This window comes from Chironomus tepperi, unplaced genomic scaffold (genome assembly GCF_022539635.2).
Source record: "Chironomus tepperi strain 1889 unplaced genomic scaffold, CSIRO-AGI_Ctep_v1 contig_409, whole genome shotgun sequence".
In the NCBI taxonomy this organism is placed as follows: Eukaryota; Metazoa; Arthropoda; class Insecta; order Diptera; family Chironomidae; genus Chironomus; species Chironomus tepperi.
This window is the reverse complement of record NW_027226531.1, coordinates 369,530-383,060: the sequence shown is the minus strand read 5'-3', so window position 1 is coordinate 383,060 and position 13,531 is coordinate 369,530. Positions and strand designations below refer to the sequence as shown.

Sequence of the window (13,531 nt, the reverse complement as noted above, 5' to 3'; positions counted from 1 at the left end):
CTCATGTATTGGTTGACTATACATATGCTCAATTCTCATATAAACTCAATATATTGTATATTAAGAGTTAATCATGATGACGGCCTGTGGAAACTCTATTAGTTAAGGAATTTCATAAGGTCTATAAGGTCTATCGTCCATAAGGACTATGTAGCGGAGTGGGGTAAACGGAACAACGTATATCTCTGAAATATGCTTTCTTTATTTCGCTATCTAATACAAGACTGCCTGAACCAAGAGAATGCTTGTACTTATATATCCCCAAGAACTGCTCACTATGCAGTTTCTGTTTGTACTAAGTATCGGAGATATGGAGGTTGAATACTAGTTAGGGGGGAGTTATGCCTACGTTTGCTACATCTACAAAGCTGACTTTCAGGACGGTTAAAGAGCCCGTGGACGTCCAATGAACTCTTGGAAGGAAGCTGTCGATAGAAAGAGTATTGAACTTGGTATCGGAAATTGGCAAGTTGAAGCCAGCGATAGAGCCAGCTTCATTCGACTCCTGTGGGAGGTCATGGATCACAACTGATCTGTACGACCAGCGAAGTAAGTAAGTAAGTATATATTTAGAGTTAAGAGTATTAAGCAGGTCAATGAACCTAAAAATGATCAAAATCGATTAATTAACCTTGATTAATGTCGAGTTAGTAGAACTCCGGAGGTTGGACTTGACTGTTCTTCGATCATACTTCGCTGGAATTCAATCGGACGCCATAGATTAACTCCAGTGGAGTCCGGTTGTCAATGCAGTTCGGAATACAATTTTTTGGACTTTTGACTACACTTTATTTAGACTTTAGAGCCTGTACTCCACTTAAGTTGGACTAAGAAGTCCAATCGGTCATCAATTGTCCATAATAGAGTCCAGCCTATTCTGGATTAATCCATAAAATTCTAAACTTAATCCTTAAATTGTAAAAAATGAAAAAAATTAATAAAATTTAAAAAACTATTTTTTAACATTTTTATTTCAGTTTTTAATCCACAAACAGTTGACTTAATGGTCCATTTTGACTGGTTCTTATTCACTTCAACGCTCTTAGTCGCTATTTAACAGTTAATTCTTCTTTTTTGGACCTAAAAGCTTTTTAAAAGTATCATTGATCCATTGATTGTGGCATGCAACCTTCACAAAACCAGCTATAAAAATATAATAAATTTAGTTAAATTATTTACTGGATGTCGACTCAGATTAGGTATGGAATAGTCAACTCGACTCCATTCCAAATTCAAGTCAAAGATTGAAATTTTCAGGATTTATAACAACTTACATGGTTTATCTCGATCCATGCATTGTGGAGCACCATAAGCCACAATTCCATCTAACATTGGTATGCCATTTTTTAGACCTGTAACTCCACTTCCTGAATCACCTGAGCTGTAATGATAAATATTAGATTAATGAAAATGTGGAATTTTACTTTACATCTGGGATTATTCAAGTCACAACAGTGTCATGACAATGTGTCTTGCCCTACGATGAGTCTTAGTGGATCAATCAGAACTAATCATCATCTGACGACACCCTGGTTGTCCACAACATGTCACCTTAAATTCTCAATTTTAAGACTTACCAGGTTGATTCCCCTAAAGTAAAAAAAAGAGAATTTTTAAAGATTATAAAATCAAATAATTCAAAATAATTGCATACCATCTGTTCCTGTTCCACACATCTGCATGTAAATAAAATAATCAATAAATTTAATATAAAATTCAAAATTCTCAAAGTATAAAGGGTTTCCGATGCTGAGACTGAGACTTTCTGGGTAGACTTCACGAAGACTACCCGAAGACTACACGAAGTCTACTCGAAGTTTATCCGAAGACTCCCTGAGGTCTATCCAAAGTCTACCCGAAGTCTACCCGAAGTCTTTCCGAAGTCTTTCCAAAGTCTACCCGAAGTCACCCCGAAGACTACCCAAAGTCTACCCGAAATCTCCACAAAGTCTGCCCGAAGTTTTTCCGAAGTCTACCTGAAGTCACCCCGAAGACTACCCAAAGTCTACCCGAAATCTCCACAAAGTCTACCCGAAGTATAACCGAAGTCTTCCTAAAGTATATCCAAAGTCTTTCCGAAGTATATCCGAAGTCTTCCCGAAAAGTCTACCCGAAGTCTACCCGAAGTCTACCCGAAGTCTTTCCGAAGTCTTTCCAAAGTATATCCAAAGTCTACCCGAAGTCTCCACGAAGTCTTTCCGAGAAGTCTACCCGAAGTCTACCCGAAGTCTATCTGAAGTCTCGCCATTAATTCAACCTATCAAGTCAACCCAGGAAGTCTATCCGGGGAGTCTTAGTCTCACTCTCAATCATCCTTACTACACAATACATACATGATAATCGCGATTATATATTCCCACAAAACTGTTGCCACAATATGTGTCATTCTGTATTGTCATTTGAATACTTTTTTTGATTTTTGTATATTCCGATCCAGATGTTGGTGTATATCCTTAAAATAAATTACACAATTTAGTTATCTGATATTAAATAAAGTCATTCCATGTCCTTACCGAATCCAGTCATCGAAAGCTCTTCACCATCATACTTATGATTGCATTCACGATCAGTAAAATCAATATTATTAATCAGTTCCGATTTTCTTGGTGCCCATTTAAGTTGAATTATTGCAATATCATATTTAAGTTTATCACGAGCAGTTTCGCGATATTCATTATGACGAATTACTTTTTTTAGTGGAATTTCAGCAACACGATCACATGAGTCATCATCATGTTCACAATCTGGATCTGTTTCGGTTTTCCAATCGCCGAGACGAATTTTAATTTCGTTTTTTAATTTTGGTGAATTTAAGTCTTTTCCATTAAAGCAGTGAGCAGCTATGAATGGAAATAAGACATTTTATTTTAGTGTCGCAGTGTCTCTGTGTTTCAGTGTCTCAAAGTCTCAATGTCACAGTGTCTCAGTGTCTCATTGTCTCAGTGTCTCAGTGTCTCAATGTCTCAATGTCACAATGTCACAATGTCACAATGTCTCTGTGTCTCAGTGTCACAGTGTCTCAGTGTCTCAGTGTCACAGTGTCTCAATGTCACAATGTCACAATGTCACAATGTCTCTGTGTCACAATGTCTCAGTGTCACAGTGTCTCAGTGTCTCAATGTCACAATGTCTTAGTGTCACAGTGTCTCAATGTCTCAGTGTCTCAATGTCACAGTGTCTCAGTGTCTCAATGTCACAATGTCTTAGTGTCTCAATGTCTCAGTATCACAGTGTCTCGGTGTCTCAGTGTCTCAGCGTCTCAGTGTCACAGTGTCCCAGTGTCACAGTGTCTCAACATACCTGTAATTATGAATTTATCTTTCACAAGACTTCCCCCACACCTTAAATTATTTGGTAAGATTGTAATCAATGCCAACCACGGTGATTCCGTTTGTGTTGCATTTTTAACTACAAATGAGTCAGTTGATCGCTTTATTACAGCTAAAAAGGAATTATTTTAATATCGGAACCCAAAAAATTTAGTCAAAAACTTACAGCCACAACTAAAGTGAAGAATCATAAAAATTAAAAATAATTTAAACATTTTTTTTTTGTCAATTTTTGTGTAGGAAGTATCTGTATTCATCCACAGGTTCGTATACACTGATGCTTGGAATATTATCACAAACATTTAATTTGATAGACAAGATTTGTAGCTGTAGATGTGAATTGAGTAAGCTGAGAGAATAGCATATTAAAAGTATTTCATAGTTTTTTTGTTTTATTTGACCCCGAACTTACTTACTCTGGTGTAAGGTTGGCAAGCTCGGTCTTAGTCCTCGGTCCTTGGTCCTTGGTATCCTTCTCAGTCTTGGTCCTCAATCCACGGTCTCTGTTCTCAGTCTCGGTCCTCGATCTTGGTTTTTGCCTCGATCTCGGCATCTTTTCTCAGTCTCGATCCCGGTCTCAGAGTCAGTCTCGGTCCTCAGCCTCAGTCTCGATCCTCAATCCTTGGTTAATACAGGATTCATTGGCCTAGCAAGCCGTCATCCTTAACTACAAGCTAAGAAACCTAAGGGAGATCATGAATCTGTACGATCAGCAAAATAATCAAATAAGGACATAAATAATTTCATCATGCCTCATTAATCACAAAACAAGTATTTCAGGAACATCAAAACAAACATATTATGGTGAAATTAAACAGTACTGGCTACCTAGAATTGATAATAGAAGTTCAAATCTTATTGACATACATAATAAGCTTAATCAGTTGGGATTTCCCGTTATGCTTATCAATCAAAAATATACAAATTGTATCACGATTGACTTACTGACCCCAAATGACGTGTCTGATTTATTGTGGGAAAAACCTGAAAAAAAGTAAATATTTTTGAGCATTTTTTATTTCCCCTTCGAAATTTCTCCTTAATTTTGCTGGTATTTGTGAGACACAAAAATGAGATCTCTGTAGATTCTCACGAGATTCTCACGAGATGCAGCATGAATATGTTGGTCTTTATATATTAAAATACAATCGACAGCAGAATTAAGAACAAATACCCGACGGAGAATTGAAATTAGCAAGCTAAGTTAGAGTCTTGAGCTACACATGACGCGAGAAAGGATGACAATCAAGCATAAGATCAGCATGACAATGGCCGAACAGTTCTAAGATGAAATGAAGACTGGCTTCGTCTTCTGCTTAAATACAGAATGTCAGAACTTACATAACTGCAGATCCATATTTTGTGGTAATTTTGTGAGGCATTTTAGATGCATTTACTTGCTTACATCCTTGGGTACGGTCGTGTGTGGACCCATCGGAATGTAGAGCTATCGGCATATGGACCCATCGGCTTGTGGAATCATCAGCATGTTGACTAATCTGCATGTGAACCAATCGGCATGTTGACTCATTGGCTTGTGGACCTATCGGCATGTGGAGCCATCGGCAAGTGGATCTATGGGAATGTAGACCCATCGGCATGTGGAGTCATTAGCATGTGGAGTCATTGGCATGTGAGCCCATCCAGCCGGCTCTTTTCTTTGAGAATTTCTGGCAATGTTCAGAATGTTAAGGACACCAACGTCCTGTTTTGCACATCAAATTTAGGAATTTTCGGTCTTCCTCGAGATCTCTAACCAAAAAAAGGGGCGCCTGACTGTTTTTTAGGAAATTTTTTTAAAAAAGTAAATCAAAAAAATTTAAAAATAAAAAATACGTTACAAAATAAACGTTTTTTTTTTCAATTTTTGGAGGGAGGATGTCCCCCATACCCTGGCTAAGCCCTTATCTCTAATCATCCGCAAAAAAGTCTGATACTGTACATTCATGAACCCAACTGTGACTACAAAAAACAATTCTATTGAACTGCTTAATTTTTATATATAGAGCTGCTATATATAGAGCTGCCTAATTTATGTAGAATACCTTGTAGCTTGATTCTGTCTTCAGAGTTTGGAAGACTCAAAAGTGGTTCGGATCCCAATGTAAACTGTAGGTCTAGGTTTGAGTGGGAGATCAAACGTATGGACCTTAAGGTCTGAACAGTCGATGTTTATTATTTAAGACTCAAAAGTGGAGTTCGACTCTAATTCTTAAATCTTGACTCCAGTTTGACCAACTCCGTTGGGATCAAAATTTAGAATTCAATAGAAATCCCGGAATCAAATCCTAACATACAATCATATGCTCAATTTGCCTATACCTAACTGACAACATTCTCACGGCACTCAGAGTTACTCTCTGAGTATCAATCACATATTTAAGTACTAAAATATTTTTCAATATAATTATAGTACAAGTGTATTTTGTTTCAGTCAACTGTTAAGTCTTAAGTTGAATTTTTTAGAAAAATACAATAAATTTTGAGAATTTTGATTAAAAATAGAAAATGTCATTATGAAGCTTAATGTCTTCTTATTCATCCTTTTGATAGCATTATCAAGTGTATTTTGGTAAGGATGAGGGAACATTTTGGAAGTTGCGTAATGATTAGCCGTCAAACATTTTTGGAAGCGACCAAGAACTGTAGGACATGTGCTGTTTTGGTCGTGACTTACCATCAAGGTGTGCCTCGAATAAAAGGTTGTCCACCACTGGATTAGAGTTAAGGATGATTATAGACATTTTGGTCATGATCATTTTTCAAACCGTTAAGCTAGAGGTCGGATGGGTCTCTAAAAATCCAATTTTCAAACGTTACGCAATTTACGAACATCCCCATAAAGCACAAATCAATCTCAAATTCTGACAAAAATCTCTTTTCTAGTCACCAAAACATCTCATTTATTGGATCACGTTATACATCGACTGGATCTCAATATAAGATATATCAAGTGGAACATGGAATTGATGCAGCCGTTTCGATTGAATTCGATTCCAAAAATGGCTACAAAAATCTTTTACAACAAAGTTCATCAGGAGAGTATTCGATTAATGTGAGTATGGCTTTATATGGGCTTCTATAACATGCAAAGAGACCGACTTTGTAGTAGCCTTTCTGTACCATGAAAGCATCTTCTATGCTTATTAGGGTTTATAAAAGGAACAATAGCTTAATTCAGATTCCAGGCCAATGTGTCATTAGCTTCATTCAAAATTTCATGAGATCAGGCTTTGACTCTAGCCTCAGCACTTCTTAATATCTGAGCAAATGCCATTTCCGCGCCGTATGCTTTCCGGGACAATAATTTGATAATTTTATTCATTTTTTTTCAAAATTTTATAATAAATTAAATAAATTTGAGGATTATCAGTCAAATATTATTTACTGATTGTAGCACTCAAAAGGCATACGATGTGGAAATGTCAAAAATAGTGATCTCAGGCTAGTATTATTTTTGTTTTAATCTGGATTTGTTTAAAAATGGCAACAATCTGAACAGGAAATCCTCTCTTACAGATCAACTGTGATTCATAGCCTCCCTTAGTTAGCATCTGAAGCTGAGTCTTTCAATGTCTAACGTAAATGGAGCTTGTGCTTAAGGACTGGAATTGCCTATCTCTTAGTCTTTCTGCCTATGTCTACTTCACTTGTCAATTATTGATGCTAAGTGCATTACCAATTCTATAGACAGCATCTTTCCATGAGTTCTTAAGGCACCCTTGTGATCATTTGCCTTCTATTAAACCAGATTTAAAGAGTTTATTAAATAGAGCTTAAACAGGGCTCCTAACAATATGTCCAATCCTACGGAGCCATGTGCTCTGCCGGACATAAATGGTGTCTTGTACTTTTAGATTTGCTCGCTTGACACATAATGTGGTGTCTGAGCAGGGTGGAATTTAGAGTATCCAGTCATACATATACGTAAATCCGCCAGTATAGCTTCTGTTACCGAGACATTAGGCAAAGGAATATTTGGGTCACTCTATTATGAGTAGGTGGATTCGGTTCCCACCATAGACCGATCTCTTGATCATTAACTACAGAGCACTTTATATCAAGGTTTAGACACTTCTATTCTTACTGTGATTGTTGAATTTATATGAAAGTACAGCACTTTATCTATTTTTCATACAAGTATAGTAAGGACAGTACTGCACATTGGAGTGTCTGACCCTTGAAATAGAATGCTGTCCATTTGACAACAATCCTCTAATTCCTATATTTTATTTTATACTTATTTTAGGTCCCATATAATGCCTTAAATTACAATCTGAAAATCACATCAAAAGATCAATATACTTGTAAGGCACAATCAGTTGATGTTCTTAACGTAGCCGAAAGTCCAATCGTTTTCGTTCAGTTCAACAAGCCAATTTATAGATCAAGCGATGTTTTCATCTTTCGAGTGTTTATATTGACGAGAAATTTACTTCCGGTTCCCAATTATGGTCCAATTTATGTGGCATTTCGAGATTCTGAAAATTTCGAAGTTTTAAGGTTTAATACATCGATAATCAATAATCAATTTGGTGTCATTAAATACGAAATAAACATTTTGGAACATTTGAATCGAGGCGCTAAACTTGGAATTTGGACATTAGAAGTGACAGCAGCTGATAGAAAAGTCATCAAAACATTTGAAGTTCAGCATCTCAATAATGAGACAGAAGTTTTTGTGGATGGTCCGTCAAGTGTTGCATTCGTTGACCGTAAAATGTACCTTACCATCCACACTAAGGATCCATACGACCGTTCTGCAGTTATTCATGTCACAGCTAAGTTCATCAATTCTAGTATTAATGAAATTGATAAATTTGTCAAAGAAGTTCCATTGACAGACATCAAGACAGTAGTTCCTCTAGATTTTCAGGATGATATGAACATCAGAAGTCCAACAGTTGACATGGATCTATCATTTACTGTCCAAATAACCGGCGACAATTCAACATCTGTCAATAAAAACATCAAAATGAAGCACAAAGGCAGGAACACGATTCAAGTGATCAGAAAAAAATATTTCAAGTCTGGCAATAAATTTCCAATTAAGGTTCGAGTTAAGGTTCTCGATGGCAAGCCTGACAATTCATTAAATCAACTCAAAACGACCATCATGTACGTATCCGGTGTGCCAGATCAACAGACAGGTCAGCCAATGTCTGATACGAAGGAAGTTCATACAAACCTTAAGAATGGCGAAGCTATACTTCAACTGGAACCAAAAGCTGATACCAGTAAAATTATAGCTTTATTTGAATTCGCCAACACAAAACATACTGAAGAAATTGATAGATTTCCTGGTGTTGATGAGTATATGCAGGTTACGATGCTTAATAAGAGGTAAGGATATTGATGTGGTTTTGGCTATGATTAACTATTAAGGCATTCTAATTGATAAACTTGTGACATGCGAACAGCAAAGTGTAGTCACTAGAGCGTCAATTTGTTGTTGTTGACGGCAATATTTGAGGTTGTCCTTATATCCACATAATAACTGATTTTAGATTTGTTACTTCATACTGTTCATTAAAATCAACATGAGACTAGACATTAACATCAAGTTGCATTGTCAACCATAAGAGGTGATCACTAGGGCAGCCTAAAGTCACTGCTTTAAGAAATCATTGAGACCGAAACTGAGACTAAGACTGCGACTGAGACTGAAACCGAAACGAAGACCGAGACCAATAAAGGGAAGTCTATGTCTAGGTCTCAATAGTCATTAGTGATGATAAAATAGCATATCATGTCTTAAACTTGTAATATAGATTGGTTCTGTTGTTCGGGGACTAGAGTACACTAGGAGATGTAGGGTTCTTCGGTAGAGCACAGTAGGCCTGCATTTTCTGTAATTTAGATGCACAGGCCTGCAGTTTTCGGTTCTACTTTGTAGTTCGTCGAAGGTTGCATGCCTGCAGTTTTGCACCCCTTACGTCCATTACATAATTACTTACGTACTTCGCTGGTCGTGCAGATCAATTGTGTTCCATGACCTATTAAGCTGGCTCTATCGCTGGCTTTCACTTGCCAATTTCCGATACCAAGCGCAATACTGTCTCTATCGTATGTAGTACGCCTATTGAACCAGTCTTATGCTTTCAAACCTTCTGCCTTTTTTTCACCCAAATTACTATATTGACTTAAAACATTCAAATATATTTTTTTAGCTCAACAGTCGGATCAACAGTCCAAATTAAGGTCCAATCATCAGAGGAAATGGAAGTTCTACGTGTTTTGATTTTTGGCACCAAAGGTATAATTCACAGTCAACAATTTAATGATGCAGAAGGAAAGGATCTTTTTGATTTTCCCTTGGAATTGACTGACGAAATGAGACCTGAAGCACGTGGACTTGTATATTATGCTAGAGCATCTGATGGTGCGATGGTTTATGATGAATTCTCATTGAGCATTGGATTCTTGATTTACAATTCGGTGCGATTGAGCATAAATTGATAAATTTTGAATTTTATTTCAATTCTGAACTCATTTTAGCTTGAAATCTCAGCACCAGAACAAGCAGAACCAAACAGATCGATAGGCATAACTGTCAAAACTGAGAAAGATTCTCAAGTATTTCTTATAGTAACTGATGTCAATTCAGCTTTATTTGATCATGAAAATGAAATCACCAGACCTGCCATTTATAACGAGCTTGTGTATCATCTGAACAAGAAATTTAAACTACCTCAAAATTACCATTTTGAGAAGTTAAATGCATTCATCCTAAATCCAGCTACATATGGATATGACTGTAATACACCACAGGCTGATGACAATGATCCACAACCAAACTCGGAAATTGACAGGACGTCACATAAATATTTCCCAACAGCTTTAAAAGAGATTGTCTATGTAGCCTCATCAAGTGATCCCGAAACAGTTCCAATAACATTTCCAGACACAACAACAACATGGAAAATTTATGGAATTTCAGTGCATCCAGAAAAAGGATTTACCGTTGCCAAAACACAGCCTGAAATTGCTGTTAAAGCCACAAGAAAAATAGAAAAAATAGAAAAATTGCGGCTTGAAATCAAAGGAGACAAGTCAATTATTCAGGATAGAGCATATGACTATTACATCGTTGCCAGAAATGAACTGAAGACCAAACTCAATGTAAAAGTTTCAGTGACTATTGAGAATGGACATTTCATCAAAGAGGTTCCAGTTGGTAGCCAAAATTGCCGACAGCAAAAAAAATTAACAGATTTAGCATTTCAACTTGATTTTACACCTGAAATTGACGTCATGCACGCACCATTCCAAGTTACTTCACATAATACACAACCAATAAGAATAACAGCAATAATTAAAGAAAGAAATGCCAAAGCTAATACAACTGTGGTAATTGATGTTCAAAGAAGTGTCAAAAAGTTAGTGAAGAAAACGATGTCTAATCAATTGATAGACATAACTCGAGAATATCCGGGATTTGAAATGGACCTCGTGAATGCAGATCCATCTAAAAAGGTATATGCGACTATATATGGAAACATACTTGGACCAGCAATTGATGGATTGGAGACAATATTGTAAGTTATGTTAATAGGGCTTATAACTGAGGTCGATATCTCCGGTAGTGCTATGGTACGGTACGGCACAGTATGGTACGGTATAAGTACTCCACTGGTACTGGTATGGCAAAGGGAAATTTAAGGTTTTGGTACCACTGCTAAATTAAATTAAATTAAAAATTGGCAGACAAAAGCCAGTGATAGAGTCAGCTCTAGACGTCATCTGATTTAGGCTATGGATCACAGTTGATCCGTACGGTCAGCGAAGTGAGTTAGTAAGGTATTGTCCAGGTGCACCGGTGATATGTTATACAGGAACAATTGCACTGCATAGTATGCATCGTGTTGTACCAATGGTGCCCCAGTGTTACAATATTGGTACTCCAATGGTACGGTACAGGTGCACCAAACCCTGTATCACCGGTGTACCTGTATTGATACGGTACGAGGGACTATTATCTAGGAAACCACTGTACCGTACCATTAGTATTTGTAAACCCTTCCAAACCATATCAATTCCGGAGAAATAAGGCACTATATGAATATTAAGTTGAAGACTCTGTGAGATCATGTTTAATAGTCATCTACAGAAAATTAATTCCATTATATTTTTAGATCCAGGAAGATGATATTGGACGAAGATAAAGTGCTTAAATTTGGAACAGAAGTTATCATCTATAAATTCCTCAAGAACCTAGGACTAGCAGCAACTCAAAAGGCTATAACTGCTTTGAATAATGTTCACTACTATCACAGTGAATCCAAATTAATTCTTGAAAGTCTGATTCAATCCAAATCCAATAATATTGGGTTAGTCGCTTTAATTGCAGATATTATGATGGATGCATCCACAATCATCCACGTCGACAACAATCAAATTGAGGATTCATTGACATTTATTATTGACCAATGTTCCAAAAATTATAACAAATTTCCTTACGATATTGACCTTGACAATCGACGAGACATTAATCCCAATTTACGAAATGTTATTCAAGCTATTTTGATCACAAAAGTTGGATTAGAAAGTAAAAATCCGCAAACTAAGGATTGGTTTGTGCCAGCTTTGAGTAAATTGTCCGCTATTCGAGGTGACGACCATTATAATGCAATAGTTGCTTATACTGTTGCATCTACTAGACAATTCAATAAGGCCATAACATTCTTAAACTACATAAATTACGCCAACTTAAGAACAGGATTACACCAACGTGATTTTTCGATTTATGTCGAGACAATTTCCTACTTAATTCTTACAAAAATAATCCTAAATCTAGATCCAAGACTCGAAGTCATGGCTCTACTTGAACACAGACAGCCAAATGGCGCATTTTATTCACCATATGATACATATTTGGCACTTAAAGCTCTATCAGCATTTTCGGAATATAGAAATATTGGATCATTTGTCTTAGCTTTCTTTTTAGACCAAAAATATGTTCAAATTAATAATACTTTAGAATCAAGAACAATTAACGTTAATAGATACAATCAAAAACTATACATTGATCGTATGGCATTAGGTTATGTTAATGTATTTTATGAAGAAACTGAGATAATAATGCCAAAAAACACTTCATTTGCCCTAAAAGGTGTAAAAATTCGTAGAATTCTTCAAACTCTGGAAATCACTTTAAAGATTATATATAAAGCTAGCTTGATCAGTAATTTGGTAGCTGTAGAAGTTGACATACCCGAAGGATATCAATACCATAACAGTAATGCAAAAACTGGAATTTTGGTAAGTCAAATGCGAAAAGCACAAATTGGTTAATCGATTAAATACTTAATATATAGGTGCACTATTGTTACGGCACATATGAACACCTGATACGGCAAAGTACCGGATTTCGGATTGATTAATCAACTTGTGCTATTCAGAAAATCACAAAAATATATAAGAAATTTAATTAATTAATCAAAATATCATAAATATTTCAGCACGTCGTTCCAGAAGATGAAAAGGTTGTGTTGTACATCAAGAAATTCTATTATTTCGTTGAAAATCCGCTGTCACTAATAATAAAAGAAAAACCTAATGGCACCAAGTTCCACAAACCATTATGGATAACAATTTATGACTATTATCGTCCCAGTAAGTCTAATAAATTTGGTTCCAATGAACTTTTAATTGTAATTTCTTCATTTTTCTTCCTCAGATGTTAAGGATGTCTTTCAATATGATTTGCTGTGTGTTTCTTAATTTGCAGATTAATTCAGTGGTTTACATTTGGTTTGCATCTTGTTTGCCGTTGCATACATGAACCACAGTCATCAAGACTTACCATCAAGGTGTGCCGCAAACAAATAAAAGGTTACCGACCACTGGATTAATTTTTCAATTTTATAAATATATAAAAATTTTATTCAATAAAGTAATTTTTTTGTCCTTTTAATTATTGGCTGTTTGCATGTTGTGTTCGCATTCAATTTGTTTGATGTGGAGTGGAGCTGACAGGACTTCAATGTAGAGTTGTCTCCATTACAGTCCGGACTCCAAGAAGTCCAAGAATTCCAAGAATCCCACATTCTTCTGGAGTCCATTGGAGTCTACACTTCATGGGAGACTCCGTGGAGTCCGTAATCCAAAAACTTGGTGGTTTTTTGCTTGCGCAGGTCTTCAGTATTGCAGCTGTATCTTATAGTTCGTTCATGTCTGCAAAAAAACAATCCTTTATCTAT

General features: G+C 36.2%; 3 protein-coding genes and 1 long non-coding RNA gene across 4 annotated transcripts; 3 read left to right on the top strand and 1 right to left on the bottom strand.

Moving 5' to 3' along the window:
• Window positions 1-952: 952 nt before the first annotated feature.
• Window positions 953-3,654, bottom strand: LOC139096972 (trypsin-like). Its single transcript, XM_070648736.1, has 8 exons — window positions 3,496-3,654; window positions 3,301-3,441; window positions 2,514-2,840; window positions 2,334-2,452; window positions 1,655-1,676; window positions 1,578-1,590; window positions 1,275-1,381; window positions 953-1,143 (listed from the first exon to the last, which is right to left on the bottom strand). The coding sequence occupies exons 1-8, from the start codon at window positions 3,629-3,631 to the stop codon at window positions 1,061-1,063; spliced, it is 948 nt and encodes a 315-aa protein (XP_070504837.1). The 5' UTR covers window positions 3,632-3,654; the 3' UTR covers window positions 953-1,060.
• Window positions 3,655-5,765: 2,111 nt separating this feature from the next.
• Window positions 5,766-10,539, top strand: LOC139096930 (thioester-containing protein 1 allele R1-like). The gene is made up of 6 exons (XM_070648684.1): window positions 5,766-5,901; window positions 6,216-6,384; window positions 7,579-8,672; window positions 9,500-9,767; window positions 9,828-10,451; window positions 10,495-10,539. Exons 1-6 carry the CDS (start codon window positions 5,846-5,848, stop codon window positions 10,537-10,539), a joined length of 2,256 nt encoding a protein of 751 aa, XP_070504785.1. The 5' UTR covers window positions 5,766-5,845.
• LOC139096928 (CD109 antigen-like) lies at window positions 9,826-12,623 on the top strand. The gene is made up of 2 exons (XM_070648683.1): window positions 9,826-10,867; window positions 11,465-12,623. The coding sequence occupies exons 1-2, from the start codon at window positions 10,584-10,586 to the stop codon at window positions 12,621-12,623; spliced, it is 1,443 nt and encodes a 480-aa protein (XP_070504784.1). The 5' UTR covers window positions 9,826-10,583.
• A 172-nt stretch (window positions 12,624-12,795) lies between these two features.
• On the top strand, window positions 12,796-13,245 carry LOC139096990 (uncharacterized). The gene is made up of 2 exons (XR_011545015.1): window positions 12,796-12,944; window positions 13,009-13,245. It is a non-coding gene; the product is annotated as an uncharacterized lncRNA (long non-coding RNA).
• Window positions 13,246-13,531: the final 286 nt, after the last annotated feature.